Source organism: Triplophysa rosa, linkage group LG4 (genome assembly GCF_024868665.1).
Source record: "Triplophysa rosa linkage group LG4, Trosa_1v2, whole genome shotgun sequence".
Classification (NCBI taxonomy): domain Eukaryota; kingdom Metazoa; phylum Chordata; class Actinopteri; order Cypriniformes; family Nemacheilidae; genus Triplophysa; species Triplophysa rosa.
The window spans coordinates 25,227,854-25,247,683 of NC_079893.1; the positions used below are offsets into that span (position 1 = coordinate 25,227,854).

Consider the following 19,830-nt stretch of genomic DNA (forward strand, 5'->3'; position numbering starts at 1 on the left):
AAATTCATCATGTTTATTTTACTTTCCTAACTATGTCTGTTTATACGGTTAGTTGCATTTTATTATTTGCATTGAGCTTTTTCCCCGATGTCTACGATCAGAATCCACCAATTTAGAACTGCTGCGGTAGAGATTCGTTTTTGTCCAAGCATGTTTAGACCAAGGTGGTTAACCAGCAGCTCATTGCTCTATACTCATCATCCTGAAACTGATATGAACACATAAAATGAGCGATTACTAAGAAACGTTCTCGTGGATCCATTTTGAACATCTGCTCATGGCAGCTCCAGTGCCTCTCTATTCAAGCATCATGAGCCGACCAAGTAGCCCTGGCAGATTTCTCAGGAGACAGAATGAGCTCTGTTGTTCTTTTATTTTTTGCACAAGCATCAATACATCAAAAAGGGCTGGATGTCTTAAAACAATTTCAACTTGATTTTATGTATCAATAACAGTAGATTTATGCATTTGCACTTTTATTTAAAAATGTATTTTATCTGTAATGGGTCACTTGTGTCACAAACCCATGGTATTGCTAGCACCGTGACTTCAGTCAAAGTCCGTTTACGGAAGTCGTGCCACTTGGCGGCCATGTTTGCAACGCCTCTGGGCAGCTATTTACGTCATAGCAAGTCCACAGTCCTATATACTTGAATGGGGGAAGTCAGATATTTCAAAAATCGTTGGCAAAAATCACAATTAAACAGCCCGTTTCCGATCAATAGAAAACATGACATCAACTGTATCATAACTTTTGTTTGCTAAGCTTAAATTGCGTTAAAAATCACCTTATTCGAGGTTGCCTACATCTACGCAGGCTGGCAAGCGCCTCACGAAAGCCCCGCCCCAGAGGATTGGCTCGTTTATCTGAAAGGCGGGACTTCCTTCGCTAGAACGGCCATATTGAGCGTTGCATTCCTCACCATTCATTGTACGGCAGTGGCGCATCTTGTTAATATTAATATCTTTGCTTCAGTGTGCACATCTGACCAGTAGTTGAGATGCAACTGAGTGTGAGTAACTTGATTGTCATGGAAACCATGCTTCATGATATGTCAGAAGTGTCAAGGGCTGATAGGCCAACTACCCCAAAATCTTACGCCATCTTCCCTAGCCTACACTACACGCACAGTTCTCTATCCTATGACAAACCCTGTTGTTCAATTCCAAAAGATGTTATGCTAGACGGGTGCATGAGGTGCTATGCGCATCCCCCTCCCCTCCTAAACTTCACGTCCCCTCCGCTGTGCCACCTCAGGCAGGTGAAGCATCGCTCTAGGTACCCGGAACGTCGGTCTATGATCAAGTCTCTCAAGTGTGTAGGATGAGCTTTAATTAAACATGTGGGGTTTTCAATTGCTTCCAGATAAAAGGCACACTCGCTCCTTGGCGCTGTCTACAGTCCAGTCATTCATATGTAATGCGAGTGTTTGTCAGGAGAGGAGAAGAGAGCATCTGTGCTATTGAAAAGGCAGATTGGGACCAACAGGCAGGGATGTGTTACATTGAGCTTTGTATAATGAGAGCTCTGTTTAATTATGAATATGATCAAGGATACTGTATGACTATAAAGCAGCAGAAATCATTAAAGACAGTCTGTGTTACATTGTTGCACATGCTAGATGATAACTAGACTTTGCCGGGTTTTGCGAACATGGTAATGCTTTTAGCGTAGTAGAATTATGAAATTGATAGTTGATTATGCGTTTTAGATGTGTCATAACTTTGATTACAATCATTATGTTGATTAGAGGGAACCGGGGCTAGTTGTTACATTCTTTACTCCAGTAGATATGTGGAGTCATAAACACTGTTGATGATCTGGAAAGGTCGTACTAAATCCTTGGCTTTTAACTCAGGAATGGACATCTACTAAACATCTAGGTTAGTTCATGTGACAGTAAATTGTGATGAGTTTTGTGTTGCCAAGACAACGTTTCCAAAATTCCACTTCCTGGTGGACACATGTTGTAGTGTCAACCATTTTTTAAATGCTTTAACCTTAACAATTGTAATGTTTAAATACCATGTCATTTCTGTAATTTCTTAAATTAACCAACTAAAATATTGTGGTAATGTACTGTATGGTACAACGGGCTGTAAACCTTACAACAGTAGCTTTATTTAAAAAATATTTTGGACTTATTTATTTCCAATTTAAATGTGTCTGGGTTCTTACGCGTTAAGTTAAAATAATGCATAGGCCCATTATGACACTATACTGTATGGGGTAAGTTGTCACAATGGAAGTGACCATTTTATTATAAGCTTATTAGCAGAATTTAAACAGTAAAGCAAATTATAAAAAAGCAAAATGTAAAATGCAATGGACAAAAATATGAAATAATCTCTGTTGTCTCCTAATTATTGAAATTCTAAAATTGTGTAAAATATAGTCTATAAAATTACACTAAACGTCTGTGTTGTTTTCAACCCATGGTTGGTCAAAAAGAAACAAAACCCAACCGTTGAATAAACTGTATGCTGCTGGGTTGTTTCAAACATGGTTGGGTTAATTTAACTCAGCGGTTGGGTTCGTCCCTTTTTGAGGCAACGATGTGTTGAGAACAACCCTGCATTTTCTACAGTGTATAACATTTTAGAACACAGTTTAACTCTTTAAACAAAAGAACTTTAAACTACTGTAGATCTAAAACAAACTGCATACAAAATCGTTGCTGGAGAAACCACAATATCACTAACCCACTCCTCAGTCTGGCTAAAGTAAGCAGGATATCCTTTAATCTGTTCCAGGATGTTTGGGTTACATTTCTCCCGTTCACTTGCCCCATGTAACAAGAACAATGATCTGATCAAGAATTTAAGCTCACTCATCGCAGCCCCTTATCAGGTCATCACAAAAGAAAACAAGCCCATAATTGTTGTGCGGCCAGCAAGGTTGTAAACTATGGGAACCATTGACAGCCTCCACAGATTGATGGTAACCAGGTCAGAGAGAGAACCACTGACCCATCCAGACACATCTCCAAGACTTTTCTCACCCGACCCTGCTTTGCTCCTATAGACTATAGCGCCACCCTCTCATCCAGCCAATGTTTGGGTGACGCATGGTAGTGCCGCCCAGGCACGCGGCCAAAGCAAACATACCGCAAAATGTCTTTCTACTGTATACATGACCTCGACGTAGCTTATAACAACATTGATACAAAAGGCTAATCAAAGGAAGGAAGCAACCCCATCAGCACTTTCAGTGCATGAAACAAATCAGCCTTTTCAGGTCTTGGCTCATTGCAAAAGGAGACAGTCTTTTTTCACTGATCCAGCTTCCGTGACAAGAATCTTAACTGGAGGGAAATTGCTAAAGTGGCCTTGGAAGAATGCCACGAGTCCCACTTAAGGAATACGTTGTATCCTATATTGCAGGAAGCAAGAGCAACATGAGGAAAAATGAATCGAGGGAAAACCATGTTCCAGAAGATCACATTACATATTTAAGTGATACAAAGTGTCATGAGCAATTGGAATGAAAGCACAGTAACTGTTCTGTGAATGTCTGATTTTGGAATGTTTTGAAAAAAAATTCTGATATGGGAAAAAAATCTAGACAAATGCTAAAAGCCATGCACAAATAGACATATCTGCATGTCATTTAAATGTAATATACTGTATCAGGAACTTTTGCGGACTTTGATGGACTCATGAGATATAAAATATCTGAAAAATTCATTAAGATATTTCACTGTAGGGGGTCACTTTAAGGGTGTACACATTTAACAATTTAGGTCTTTAAGACTCAAAACTTAGAACAAAACAGTCTAAGTAAAAAGATTTTAATTTCTTTTTTCTAAAGTTGTTTGAAGATAATACGCAGGAAAAAGTTACTGGATAGTTCACCCAAAAATGAAAATTCATTCATCATTTACTCACCCTCTTGTCAAGTTTTAAATGACATGAGGGTGAATAACTGATAACAGAGTTTTTATTTTTAAACTATCCCTTTTATATTCTCCCCCTAACAAGACAAAAATCGATTCAATGGCACAATTCTATCAGGCAAAGCCTTGCCTAAAAATACTGCATGTGCGACCTGTGGTATTTCATATCGACAAGGGGGCAAAGGTTGCTTAAAACTGGGAAGAGTGTGCGAAAAGAGTAATGTCGACGTGGATGGTTCTTTTCAACATTGGCAATTTGTAGACCATTAAGATTGAATCTGGAGTTTTTAGTGGCCTGCTGTCAACACGGCACAACAGTTAAGGGCTTTTAGTGAAAGCACGGACGGCCAGAGGGGGCTATGAATCATCAGGGGTCAACTGTGAAATGGAAGGGCTATTAATACAATGACCTACTCTGAGCAGTGCTGGGTCCGTACAGGTAACCAATTATAGAATACAGTCAGGGTTATCAGTATGAGTGATAGAATTACTTTATTTGTAGGGTTCAAAGATTGATAAATGTCTGAAAATGAATACGCAAACAACACCTAGAAGAATTTTTGAATCAATGAAAAATTGACACATCAGATATGATTGTTTTGCTGTTGGCTATACAAAGTCTAAGTGACTTGCTATTGAATTGCTATTACAATTGTGAAATTAAAGCTCTGTAACCAAACCACAAGGAGCTGCAGGGCTTCTCCCACATTTAATTTAGCAAATATCATTTTGACAGTCTGTAAATAAAACTATTAATTGCATAGTTTTATGATGTGCACGTTTTGTCTATCAAGATAACATTTACAAACGAACACAACATTTGGTACTTTTGAAGCCTAAATACAAATGCCAGAAGTAAAAAGCTAACATGAGGCTATAACCTGACTACACTACGGTCGCTCGATATCAATGTCACCACCACCAAGCCTTCGACAACCTTTTTCAACGTGTTCCCTTGTAAGTAATTACTCAGTGAATGAATCCTCCATCCACATTTTTAGAGAGTTGTGCCCATGTTGCATTACTTGTGAGATTTTACAGTATATGCGCGATGAGCTCTAATGTCTCCGCCAAATGATGTAGTCGCTTTTAGCAACTTGTGTGCAACCGCCGTTTTTAAGACACAATAAAGCTTTAATGTCATCGAGTAAACTAGAAAATATTTCGAGGTTTTGTTAACCACAGATCATATTTCAGGCAATTAACCTATTCAAAAAACTCATGGACTTTGGGGCGTTGGAACCGGAAGTGCTAAAATGCTAACTCTGTGTTTGCATACACAAATATGTCATCTCTGCTGTAGTCTATTGCAAACAAAAATATACAAGTAGATGGCTCAACTAAAATTGACAAAAGAAGGGAAACGTATTTAGCGAGACATCTGAATTGGATCTTCTCCCAAAAGCCAGAACGTCCTCAACCAGCCCTTTCCCTGAAATGGAAAAGAACAAAGAGGTGCGTGCAGTTCAGATTCTTCAAAACTGTTGTTAGGATAAAGTCATTGAGATCTATTTCTAGTTTCTTACCAGCTGTACCTCATTACCGAATAAATATTTCCACTCTTTCAGAAATGATGTTTCTGTGTAATGATGTTTCGGTTGTGAATGTTTAATTGCCTTACATGTTTACAGATGATGTCATTTGATTAACAGGTTCCAGTAACGGTTTTGTAATGAAATGGATTTATTACTGTTAGCGCAAGTAATGTACTGATGCTAAAAGTCACATCAAGCGTAAGAAGAACCAATTATCAGTGTGATGAACAGATAACGTGACAGAAACACGGTACCTTTATGTGGATGTCACCTCTCAGATCACAGTGGAATGTCTTGAAGGTGTCAAGGAGAGTCTTGGTAGAACTGCTCACTTGGATCTTCAGTGCTGGAGAAAGTCAGGTAAATTTCATGATTCTCATATGTTTGTTATGTAAATGACATATTGATCCTCCAACATTACATCTCTCTGCAATATTACGAACAAAAGCTGATAAAAAATTGATCAACCCTCCAAAAAAGACCAGCTTTGTCCAGCGTGAATTCTGAATACACAATGAACTACACAAAATATGAACTGCTGACCAGCTGATCTTTTCAACAGGTAGGTCAATGCAGTGACACTACAGTATACCGCAGCATCTTTCACAGTTCATTTAAAGTCCTTCACGAGTAATCTTACGTAATCCATACGTCTCCATTCTAGAGGCAGTGTTCACAGTGTCTCCAAATAAACAGTAGCGTGGCATTTTCAGACCCACAACACCGGTGACACAGGGCCCTGTAACATGAATTATGCACTGTATTTTTAAGAAATGGATACTCAAAAATCTGTTCTGAGTTTGTGAACATTCTTTAGTAGTTTTAACAAACTCGGCACAAACAGTTCCAGTGTCCTTTTTTCTATTTGCAACAGTACTTAACCTGTTGTTCTATACACTTACTAATCAACATATCAATGCATTTTGTATATTTTTTTATGTAATACTAATATGCGTAATTCAGGTGCATACAACGTAAAATTCTTTACTTTATTTGAATTTATCAAAGAGGAGTTTAAATCACTCCACAAGGAGACCAGTATGTGCAAACCGAACCATGTATACGCATGCAAATAATGCAAAAAGTCATCCAACAGCCATGTGAAAGACTGACAGCATGACAAGAAAATGAGCAAATTTATTCAAGTGGCTCTCACAGACAAAAGAAAATGTAAAAAGTAAAAAAAAGTGCTATTTAACACCTGTTCACTCTCCAATCATTACCTGAATGGACTCCAATGCGAACCCTCAGCTGCTTTTGAGGTACATGGAGAGTGTGGAAACTCCTCATGCCCTGCACTATAGCTATTGACATTCTAGCAATTTCCTTCGCATGGTCGAGTCCATTTCTTATAGGCAGGCCCGACACTACCATATAAGCATCACCGATGGTTTCTACCTGGATACAGAGAAAACATACATGTAAAGCAGCCCATTTGAATTTTGATATGTCTCACAGGCATTCACGTTGGGTCAAAGTGTGCATTCTAGTTATACCTTGTATACATTGTGATTGTCGATGATATTGTCAAAATATGTGTACAGGTCATTCAGCACGTTTACAACCTACAAGAAAAGAAACGGCAACGGTCAGTTTATAGCTGTCAGCTTGGATAGACGAATATAAACAGACACACAGGTTCAGACATGAAAAGTTTCCAAATGGTGACAATGGTTTTCCATTGGGGTTCGGCTGCGGGCAGCAGGAAGATCCTGAAATAAACTCGTGTGAATGTATTATTTCCACTTTGAACCGAGGTAGCGAGCCAGCAGCTATGCTAACAGAAGCCCGGTATTCGTGACTGAAAGGAGATTTCAGCACTTGTGCCATGTCACCTTGTAATGCCAAGAGGTCTCATGGGACATGTGAGAGCCATTTCAGAGCTGACAGGGCTTACATGGCATTTGATCTTACAACAAACCCCCCGCACAAGCACGCATACACACATTGTTGATAAGCTTGTGCGGGTCTTTTTATTATAGAGCTGTGGACTGTGGTTACTGTAAATATCTGTTAATGTTCCTTTGAATCTCAATAAAAGTCATCAAAATGTACAATTGAAATTGATGTACAAATGGAAACACAGTAGAATAATCTTACATTTTTAGAAAAACCCTCCTTTGTTTCCAAAATCCATGTAAAAGTTTCTGACAAGTAAAGGCTAAAATACATTACAAGACTTTTGCTCAGATTTTGCCCAGATTTTCAGTCTGGACTTGTTGCAGAAAGTCTGTGCCAGTCTGCAGATTTGATCAGTTAGTGTGTTTCTATCCGAAACTTTCAAGAAGTCTGCAAGTGTATGATGTCTAGTTTCAAAAAAATCTGTTCAGATTTTAAAAGTCTTGTAGTGTATTCCAGCCATTACTTGACGAAACCTCTCCGTCATGCATCCTTGCCTGCATTGGAGTGAGGGAAGCTGACATGGCGGTGAAACCTTCGATATCACTGAAATAGATGGTGACGCAGTCGTAGGTCTCGGCTGTCACTGTTTTTCCCGCTAAGAGCTGCACAGCAACGGATCTAAAAATACGCCAAGATGTGCACTTTTAAAAATGGAAGGCAAGGTAATGTTCAGTACAGGTCTCGTCACGTAGGCCCGTTGTTAGGCCAGGTGCAGGTAAATATTTAGTAACATGACAGTTTAGAATGGAAAAGACAAAAAACAGGATTTAAATGGCAAAAATAATGCGTATGTAGGTTTGGATCAGCATTTTTATGGTTATAATGTGGAGTGGTGTGTTACCGTGGTAACATTTGCGTGAGTAGTCCCTCTGCCCGCTTCTTCTCTTCCTGGAGTTGAGCGGTGCGCTCGCTGACTATCTCCTCGAGATTACACGCATACTGCTCCATGCGGGACAGCAAGTTATCTAGAATGTTCTCAGAACCCCTAAAACACACACAGATATATGCACACACATACAACCACATGATTGCCCAGTTCTTTTTTTGCTTTTATGTTATAAACCCAGTGTCAATCCAAAGGCAACAACACGTACCCACATACAATATACAACAATATAATACAAACATACAGCGCTGACCATAGAAATACAGAGATGCCTCACTGAGTGATTTGGCCCACAGCTGCAATGCCAACGGTGCCACCATGTAAGGAAGGGCAAGGCTATAAACATATGAGAGAATGAGAGAACTTGGTTTTTCATTTTCAACATAATTTCGTAAATCATTAAGAAATGTAAATGTTACTGGACTGTTCATCCAGAAAAACTGCAGCTCCCCTTCACCTGTATCTGTATGTGTTTATAAGGCAGTCTTGCCCTCCTCAATATGGCAGCACCATTGACATACAATTCAGTAGCCAATGATTTATGGTTGTGGCTATAGGGATACAGCTGCAGCCAAAATCTCGCGAACCTAACCCTAAACCTAAAAGGCTTTATTTTTAAATACTGGTTGAATTACATATGAGAAACACTTAAAATCTTCTGTTACATATCCATGCACACATTTGATCAATTATTAAATTCAACAGTTAAGTATAGATTGTGTTCCCTGGCTGTCTAGCAATGTGTGTTTATGTATAAAATAATGAAGTTTATTGAGTTGGCTCGTGCGATTTTGGTTAAACGGCTTCAAAAATGGTCACGTGATTTCCGGTACGGGAACATAGGGAGAATCGATGGTTTTTTGCGGTGCATTGTGGGAATTTTTAAGGAGCGAACGTTTCAGTGCACTGGAAGGATTTTGCGAATGAGACAGCCCTTAAAATGACTCCCTGATCAGTGCCCTGACTACTGAACAAGGGAGCTGATTGAGACACACAACTACGCTGCGTCCGAAATCGCATACTGTGATAGAACGTACTTCATTTGAATAAGTACCTACCTATCGGCTGTTAAAACAGTACGTTCTATATAGTATGAGTAGTATGAATACATTTTGGACATACTGCATCTGCCATGTTTTATGGTCATGTGACCCGAATGCTCTTTGACCAATGACGTAATAAGAACAACCTGTACGCAGGCACTGATAAAACATAATTTAGTCACAAGAAATTCATTTTAAAGTTTGACGCTATTTTTATTTGATATACTTTTGAAATTTGACCGTTGCTCAGCTCCCGTGGCATCGATAAGTGTCCATCCGATCCACAGTCACGAATCTCGGCGGAAGCAGTAGACCATCCGGGTATTTCTCGCCTACTGTTTCATGTTGCATTCTGAGATTTCGGACATATTCGTGACTCATACTTATTTTCGCCTACTTTATAGTATGGAATTAGGCGATTTCGGATGCAGGGCTAGTGTTGAAAGTGGTTCTAATTGGGTTGCTATGTGGTTGCTAGGGTGTTTAGATGGCTGTAAATGAAATGCAAGGACATGGTTTATGATATTCAGGTCCTTGATATGAGTTGTGTAAATCTTCAACGTTAAAGGAAACTGTAATTCATTATGAAAAGTACCCAAAAAGCAAATTTAGGATTCAATGATGTCTGTATTGCAACCATTTATAGTGTATATTTACATCTGTTCATAATTTCACCACTAACTATAAGCAGTAATAAAAGTGCTTGTCAAATCATGTTTGCTAACTATGTTGCCCTGGTCATGCATGCAAAAATAGCCATATGGGACGGAATTTGTTGTATGTTAATTCTCCTCATATTGTTCCCTGCGAGTCTCTCTCTCTCTCTCTCTCTCTCTCTCTCTCTCTCTCTCTCTCTCTCTCTCTCTCTCTCTCTCTCGCTCTCTCTCTCTCTCCTCTCTCTCTCTCTCTCTCTCCCTCTCTCTTCTCTCTCTCTCTCTCTCTCTCTCTCTCTCTCGCTCTCTCTCGCTTCTCTCGCTCTCTCTCTCTCTCTCTCTCTCTCTCTCTCTCTCTCTCTCCAGTGCCAGAATAGATGTTCAGTGTGATACGCAGTAACAGTGTTGCTCTCACGGGGCCCTGTGCTTGCTCGGCTGTGTGTCATTGGTCCCCAGAGTTCTCATATCGTGCTTGTTTGTATACCTTATTAAGCCCTGTCATCTGTAAGTATAATTAATGAGCCTTTGTGTCTCTGCTCTGTTTTTATTTATTACCGCAAAAGTGCTCATTAGTCACAACTACCATCGCTTAGAGCTGAAACGAGTACAACAAGGAAGTGTGCGCTGTGTGCCACTGCTTCCATGTCAAGAGAGAGCAAATGGACGTGGTTGCATTCACGTAAAGCTGATGTCTCAGTGCTGTTTGTTTAACGTGCTTTAAATCAGACTTGACTTGGGAGTCGGACTTTACAAGTAGGCAAGATTATATCAACAGAAACTCCAATAAAAGAACAGCGTGCAGAGAAGACCATAAAAGTCAGCGTTTCTTTCTCGGTTTGGTCAGCGGTATGCAAGTGCCAATCATCAGCTGCCAATCAAATATGGTTTTATTGCGCATGACTCAACTGGCACAGCATGGTGGTGGCAATGTCAAAGACATGAGTTCGATTCCCAAGGAATACATATACTCCCCAGAATTGCACAAAACATATGAACATGTCCTGTGTCGTGTTGCACTACAAACCCATTCGGGCAGAGTTTCTTGATGGCAGTCCTCAGAAAAGAGAAGTCTGGTCTCTCTGCAGATTTTTCTCTCCAGCAGATGTTCAGCAGATCCTCCAGCTCCTCTTCACACTCGCCACAGTCTGTGTGCGGCCTCAGAGGGCTACAGCCCCCCGTTCTGACCCTCTCCACAATCTCTGTGAAAGAAAAGATCAAACGATCTCCACTCCTGTTGTCCATCTGAAGCTGTTCTCACTTTGGGTCTTTCAAAACAGAAAGCCTTAGGGGTTATGGAGTGTACTGTCATATACCTTTAGAACCGAATGGACAGCTGGGGATGTAGAAAGGCCCTCGGCGATATACAACTTCTTGAGCGATGATGGCAAAACTGTAGACGTCCCCTTTCTGGGTACCATTAGCAGGCATGGACTGCCTCAGCAGCTCCGGGGCCGTCCATAGCAGAGCTTAGAAAGCAAACACAGTAGCAGAACATAAAGTACCAATAAATGTTTAACACATACCATTTAAATATCAAGCTATGTGTGCAAGTTTACACGAAGGGGCGAAGTCACTAACATTGTTTGTTATACATGTAATACGTTACTATATATAACCAAACATTTTAAGAAGGTCAATTCAGAGTGAATTGGAATAATGCTGTAAATTTTCAAAGTAGTCTGCTCTATTTGCCTAATGTGTTCAAAACTGCTTCATAGATCACGGAGTCACAAACCTCATCTGCTGCTATAAAGGAATTGAAGATGCTCACCGGTCCAGGCGTCCTCTTTCTCTGAAAGCCTGAATGAGCTAAATCTAAAACCGGTGACCTTCAAGACAAAGCGACTGTCCACCACACAGCTGGATGAAGAGAGGTGACCGTGAGAGTGCAGAGGACTGCGATGCAAATAGTCCATACCCTACACCAAAGTCACATTCTATTTATCACTACTGCTATCCATCATTATACATTTATATACTACTAGAATCAATTTAATCTGCAAAATGACACACACACACACACACAAACACAATGACCTTCACGATGTCCGACATGAGGGAATACTTAAAGTTCCAGTCCAGCTTGATAGAGTCATTCTTCAAAATGTCCTGCAAAATTTGCATAGAAAATTATCTCAATTCACATTCACACTTATATAGTGATGTAGAATAAATCATATAACATAACAGTGTGTAATATGTATAAGAAATTTAAATTATGTCTTGAAAAGCTAAGGTGTCTCAATTCTAGAATCAAAAAACAACCGACGGCATTATAGATGTAGATGTGCAGTCATGAGAAGAAAGATGTGCATTTGATTAATGTACAGGATATACTGTATATGTATATATATATATTTAGAATTTTTATACCAATAAAGTAAAGAAAGTACATTTTTTCAATAACTTGTAGAAAAAAAGACATTCTCTTGGCGTCGTGGTTGTACCTGCAGGCTTCCTTTAGGGCAATACTCTGTGAGAATGAAAGATTGAGGGGTCTCCAGGCAAGCTCCAATAAATTTGCAAATATTATGGTGTGTCAGATCTCTGCACTGTAAAACACACAAGCACATCCCTTTAGGACTGTGATAGTTTAAAAACATTAAGATGCTGGCTGAGTTGCATCTGATTATACTGTAGATATAGATTGGTAAATGCACGTTGTGACATGAATGAATGTGAATGCATTTGTCAATGTTCTAAACAAGCTTCACCTGTTTAAGCTCAGCCAGCAGCTTGCTGTTCAGATGAGCGTTCTTCACATTCAAAAAGTAAACAGAACAAACTGTTCCCTATCCAGAAAGGAAAACGTAAATCCTCACTTGGTGAGTCATGCAACTAACTTTTGTTAGTTGTCATAAATCATGACATTGTGTCAAAATGATGTATTGTGCACTATATATTACATTAACCGGTAATATATAGTGTTACTTTTAAGACAATTTTACTTTGTAGACTGCAGTTCTTTGTGCAGATGGCCTGTCCTGCATGCTGCTAATGATGGACTCCAAAGATGCCTGAATGGATTCAGACCTGCGGGACTAAATCAAGAAGGAACATTTTACTATATTGTGTGTGTGTGTGCGTGCGTGCGTGCGTGCGTGCGTGCGCGCGCGCAGTTTTCTTACAGGACAAACATGACATAAACTTGTTTATTACTCTTACAGTTTTTTTTACTTTTAATATTTGTTAGTTATGTAATCACAATGATATTGTAATGTAAACTGTGACACAAAAGAGTAACTTCTGTGTTTTCATACTAAGGGGGTCTAAACCTTTGGCATAGTCAAGGAGTGGTGCTCCATCATTATTACATCAGCAGCGCTGACTTCCCACAGCATCTTGGCAGCGTCTTCCTGGAGTTTATACTTTCTGTTAATAAAAAAAATTTCTGACGTCTAGAGAAAGTACACAGACTCGTGTCAACAAAGCAACTATTTAGTCTTACAATCCTGCGAGCCAGTGATAAGAGAATTGCAGAGGGCTTGACTCAAATGAGGTCAGCTCTAATATTTTGTCTGACAACCGTTAAACTATTAAATCAACAGAAATTCATTATAAATACCCAATTACAATGTTCTAACAAAATTCATTATAGCATGCAATTGGCATACACAAATCACATTTGTAGCATACAACAATTTCCAAGTTCTTAAAGGAAAATGATGTTATTTTGATAAATTATGTCATTTTTATTTTTCCTCCTGGAAATCAGCATCGTTTTAAAGGAATCAAAATGTATACGTATCATAGTATTCACGTGTGGGTCAATGATGAAGGTCAGGCACCATCATATTGTTGCAATTCAATTTATCTTATGTCTGAGCTTGACTCTGCCATTCAATAAAGTAGCAATTTAAAAAAGTAAGTTACTAAACATACGGTCTGAAAAAAACATACGTAATCAAATATTTAATACCTGTATTATTTCAAAATAAATACCTGTACAAAACATAGATTGTAAGAGTCCCTGTGGTCACCAAGCCAGCAATAATGCAGGAAGCAATCAATAATTTTCTGTCTGATAAAAACATACATTACTCATTAGTAGGTATATGAGACAATTACAGCATTCACTTGGTGTCAACACTCAAATATTTCCACCTTTTTGAAGGATAATAAAGCAAACCATATATTGCCTGAGGTAATTCTACAGTGCATTATGAAACATAGTCAGTCACCTATTCAGCATTCTGATAAAAGAATTATTATTTGGTTGTGTAAGTCTGTCCAGACTTTATTACTTCTACCTGTTAGCTTGGGGGAGATCCAGTCGGTGGATTGCTGAGAAATCTATATTGTTGTTGAGTTGGAGATTGGGGTCTTTCAGGCATTGTACATTATTCAAGACATTATTTTTAATCAAAGAGAAAGAATGGGGCAATGCCACAAGACAAGGATAGGGAATGAGAAAGCTGTGTGTGGTGAATGGGCTTGTGTAAAGGGTAAAGATGGGCATTTGGTGCCCCCTGCTGGAAACAGAGTTGCTGAACAGTGACGTTGGAAATTTGAGTTGGAACTTTAATATAAAGCCGAAACTAACAATTATTTTGGTTTAGTTTCCATTTTCGATAATTATGTTAAACAGAAGAGTGCGCTTTTATGTTAAAATACTTTCACCCCGCCAGCTTGTAGCCTAACATTGCTCTGATTTATTTTCATTTTTGGTGGGGGAACAACTGTTTGTCTCACCCCTGGAGGACAAGATTTCTTTTTACTATAAAATGTTATAGTGTTTAAATGTTTTGCTACTGATAATCTCAATGGCTAGAACTGCACAAACATACCCTGTAAAAATGAGAAAAAAAATGTTGCCTTAAACTTTATTCAATGTGGCTCTATAAGTAATGTTGCTATTAGATTATTATTAATGATAATCTTAAACTATAATTTATTTTATTATTTAGTTTGTTTATTTTATTTAGCCTTGTTGTGCAAGTTCTCTGGAGCTTGTGCAGAGGCAGCAGCTTTTGCCAGAGGGGAACTGGAATCCCCTGGTTGGGCCTGGGTTCTCCTGAGGTTTTTTTTCTCGATTAGAGTTTTGGGTTCCTCGCCACCGTTTGCATACTGTTTTTGCACTATCTGCCTGACCGGGGGGGCTGCTTTAGAATTTTAAAGTTTTACTTAATTAATATTGCATATAGGAATTTATTATCTGTTATATTTGACCTGTGCTTCTCTCTCCTTTATCCTAAATGTGTGCTCTCACTGAGCGTGTGTGTGTGTGCGTACTTGTCTGTGTACGTGTGTGTGTGTGTGTGTGTTGTGTGTGTGTGCGTGCGCATCCGTGTGTGTGTGTATCTCTGTGTCTGTGTGTGTTGGTGCGTGTGCGTGTTGTGTGTGTGGAGTGTTTTGTGTGTGGGTGTGTCTGTCTTCTGTGTTTCAACCTTTTCTTGTTTTTGCAGGTACAACTTTGATTGTTTTGCTTGTAGTCAATGTGTCTCATGTGCAGCTGCTTTGTAACAATGAAAATTGTAAAAGCGCTATATAAATAAAGTTGAGTTGAGTTGAGTAATGTTCTTACATTACGTAACATATTTACTGTACGTAAACCAACTAACCGCCAACATTTTAAATAGTACATTGAAAAGACTTGTAAAGCATATTTGAGTGTCCTTTAAATCTCCTTAAAAGCTTTATCTCTGCTTACCCTACACATTTTACCAAAAGTGGACCAACTGTGAACATGAAATTTCTTGTACCTAGATAGAAACAGAGTTCTCCTCTAAAGCCACAGTCTGGAGAGTCTTTGGGCGGACTTGTCCGACCTCCAGTCCAGTTGATGTGAACCCCTTTCACCGGCAAATATTTTTTATCAGTCCCAAAATAGTTTGCAATGATCTGTAAAAAAGTAGGTTCATTAACAAAAGTGATTTAGAATAGAAGATTCGTTTGAATTGGTTGCGTTAACAGCATAAGCTAGCATCTCACCTGAAACTGGTTTCCACCTTGGAGTTGTTTCATCATGTATGCTGACTCACGATCTCCACTTGCATCCATAGTTACTTCTCCTTGGACACCTGTAAGTCACAGCAAGGTGTTATAATAAATTCCTGTCAAATTTCAATTAACAATATAACATAAGGAATTATGTAGGATATGCTACAGGCAAAACCAAACCACAGAGGAAGCTCTACTAACCTGTGATGGTTCTGTTCCACATTCTTCTGGTGATGGTAAAGCCATCATATGGGTCTCCATTTTCTGCCAAGGTTTCGTTTAACGCCTGAGCGTAGAGCCAAACACTGTCATGGGCTATAGCTGCTAGCACTGATACCTGTACACCCAATAAAAACTCATAATATAGGGTTATTAAAATACATCATACCAGCATTGTTTTTTCCTTGGCAGCAAGTGATTATTTACAAGTCATTTCAATGCACTTAATACACGTAAAGTCCATTTAGCCAAATGTAAAAGATTAGCACTTTTTTATATAAAAACATAATATCTATAGAAATGATCCGTTCTTATGGGTGGGCCGATTTCAATTTTTTCCTTTACTATGTTAAGTGTTTCCATGAAACCATTAGAACATGCAACCCGTATCTGATCTGCCTCTTTACTGCTGCTTTTTCATGTACCACTTGACATCCATTAAACAATTAAGCAAGAGATTTTTGTCACTTTTTCAGTCTGTTTCAATCTTTCAACTTGACAGAGTGTGGCATATTTGTTTCTACTCTACTGTTGTTTATTTATAACATCTACACCACCTTTTCATTATGGGAATATGTATAGCCAAAGTCTTTTTTGGATCTTCTCTTGACGCTCTCTGAGAAAGCCTGGTACTGTTCATCCTCAGGTTTATACAGAGACAGGAAAAACAGGGCCTTATAGGCTTCCTTTGCCACAAAGTCAAATTCATCACCTGGGAATTAGAAAATGTTGCACTATTAATATCAAAATACATGGTATTTGTCATAATTTATGAGGGTCGCAAAGCTTTTTGGTTATGTAACACCTTGTTTCCAGTCAAAATTCCCAAACAACTTCTTAAGCCTATATGGTTCAAAACAGAAGAAAACGAAATCTCCGTTGGTCAGGCCTTTCTTGTGAGCTTCGATCAGTAAGCGGCGGACCACCTCTCCACGTGCTGATATCACAATAACTGTAAGTACAAAAACGTCTGTACAGTTTATAGGAGATCTGATGGGGCAACAATGCAATATTGTGGCACATACAGCTGACATACAGATGAGACTTGTCTTACTGCGAGACACTTGCGTGATCTCATTCAAGATTTTGGAACAGGTCAACGAGGAGTCTTGCGGGAAATAGACACCTACTTCTAGATATTTGGCCACTGTGATGTTATTATGTTCTGCTTGGTACCTTTGGAGAAAAATGAAATAAAACCAAATGTATGTATTAAACAGAAAATTGTACAAAAAGCACAGCTACAAATAAGCAGACAAGGTTTGGCAGAATTATAATAATTTCATGGACACACCTGATTCCCTCAGCTGGAATATTCCATGCCGGCTTGCTGTCATAAATGATGCCAATGTGCTGCCAGCCAAACCTTTTACAGATCTCCACAAAGAAAGCTCCCAGTTTCGTAAAAGGTCCAAACACTCTTGTTAATGTTGGGTAGGCCTGAGGTCAATGGAGCCAAAACAAAGAAAGAGACATTTAGCAGACGGGAAACAAAATGCAGAAGGTGCAACACAAGTTAATGTTAACATCATGCACATAACAACTGACCTTTTTATCAAGAAACTGTTGATGGGCACATATGGGACTGATGACAGCAATGTTCCAATATGCTGCTAGTTTCGCAGTAACTGCACAAACCTTTAATAGCAAATGATTAGAACGGGATTTTTCTATTTCCTACTAAATGAACATTTCATAATTCATAGTCTTGTGATAATAATATCATGTGACAAATGAGATTATAATTATTTCCGTGATTACCGTTTGATGCCCTTTCAATGTGATAAAAGTCGAGTTTAAGCTTTAATTAAAACTGTGCTCTTGTAGAGGACGGCTATCTTCATTTGACAGTCCATTGACTGAGTAATGATATAGCCAGCGAGTGATTTTTATTTCTGACACGTTTAGTTTCAGTCTGCTGGATTTTAATTATTTATTTGGTTTGATCTGCAATGGTCTGGGCAATGATGCTAATGAAAGCACGTACGTTTGAGCAAGAAGGTCCGATGAAAGCGCTGTATTTGTGTCTATGGTTAAGCGCCGCAATCTTTCCAGGGCCACGCAGATCACTGCATTCATCATCCACATAATGATAGTCCAGCTGATGGCCTGACACAAATCATTCAACAGCATATTTACTCATAGGCCTACTTCACTGTCTTCATATAATGTTCTTTATGCTATAAAGGAGATATTTTCAAAACGTTTTGGAAATGTTATCATATGGCATCTGTGTCCCACAACAATGGTCAAAAGATTTTATGAAAAAGTGAAGAACTCTAAATAATATCTTGCTTTGCCATTTATGTATTTATTTATTTACAATTATATTACAAGAACAAGAAAATAAATCTGACATTTTGTTACTAGTGCATTAATGCAGTTATATTTTTGTACATGTATGTGCATATACAGTACAGTATACACTATACACTACTATTCAAAGTATTTAAACATTTATTAATCAATCATTTTATTAATTGGTAATTTGTGCAGTTTTAAGTAAACTCATCAAAACTATGGAATAACAAAATTGTAACTCTAGGAATTATGTTGTGAATAAAAACATCCATATATTCATCTTTAAAGTAGCCGCCATCCATTTGAAAAATATTATATAATTCTTTTAATTTGTTGGCAATTAACAATCATTTTCGTCTACAAATGTATCACAGGAAACATATCAATAAGTGTTTCAAAACTTCTAAACGGTAGTGTACGTTTATATTTCAAATGAATACATACAATATTATAATTAATACCATCAAAAATGGTAGTATCAAGTAACTGCAGTTCTATAGCGGAACAGATTTGCCATATGATAACGTGACATAAGATAAACATTTTACATTTTCTAAAAGTTTGCAGACCTTGCAGGAGGTCTGGACTGCTGTTTGCAGCATTGATAGCAATAAGCGCTCCAGCCCCAATCCGACCAATGCTGAAAGGACTGGATGTATTGGGCATGGAGATCAACAGAGTAAATCTGGTGCCCAGACTGAGAGGAACCACAGCCATCAACAAAACCAGTGAGACTGGAACTCTTAACTGAAGCTCTCTTAACTCTAGGTGACATGTAACACATAAAAGGAAAATTATGTTTTTTAATACATATTAAACAATATATACTGTATATATTAAATAGTAACATTCAAATGGTAGCTGACAGATCAAAATGTAAGGGTTGGTAAATTGTCCAAAAAATATGAAACCAAATGACAAACAAAGAATGCTAGACGTTTCCTCAGAACTATATTTGAGTCATTTGTACAATTACTTCAACCAAACTGTTCTCTTATTGGATGTATGAAGTCAGTTCCCCTAAAGGTGTACAAGAGTAAAAGCATCAGATTAACTAACATGTTCCACAACATTTGATCCGAAACAAAGTCTATAAAGTTTTTTTTTATAATGCCATGACATACATTTAAAAGCCAACGGTTTGGTCCAAATTGAATTGTGTGAGCTTTTAGAGTCAAAAATACAGAGATGAGTTCCAAATAGACAACAAAGTCTCTAAATAAATCAAAATAAAACATAAAATACTCACCACTCATTGCAGCTTTAATCCCGCTTCAATTCAAGAACATTTCAAATAAATCAAACAAAGAATCCAATCTTGTATAAAAAACTACCTGTATCCGGGGTGGGAAACACATCCAATGATGAACCATGGCCATATGGTTTTGCTCTGAAACCAGCCATCCAAAGCAAAGATCTCCCTAGAGTGACTGTAAATCAAGGGTCTCACATTAA

At 38.4% G+C, this 19,830-nt stretch overlaps 1 protein-coding gene across 1 annotated transcript; it reads right to left on the reverse strand.

Annotated features, from left to right (window-relative positions):
- Positions 1–4,438: 4,438 nt before the first annotated feature.
- Positions 4,439–19,631, reverse strand: si:dkey-37g12.1 (atrial natriuretic peptide receptor 1). Its single transcript, XM_057331775.1, is given in 27 exon segments — positions 4,439–5,328; positions 5,686–5,777; positions 6,072–6,170; positions 6,655–6,829; positions 6,928–6,996; positions 7,828–7,951; positions 8,175–8,318; positions 10,940–11,114; positions 11,229–11,381; positions 11,687–11,834; positions 11,953–12,074; positions 12,293–12,467; positions 12,630–12,707; positions 12,864–12,956; positions 13,176–13,287; positions 13,858–13,936; positions 15,618–15,756; positions 15,847–15,935; positions 16,057–16,192; positions 16,632–16,786; positions 16,880–17,026; positions 17,129–17,250; positions 17,369–17,514; positions 17,623–17,712; positions 18,062–18,183; positions 18,945–19,139; positions 19,625–19,631. Coding segments are annotated over 27 exon segments (3,249 nt in total). The 3' UTR covers positions 4,439–5,265.
- Positions 19,632–19,830: the final 199 nt, after the last annotated feature.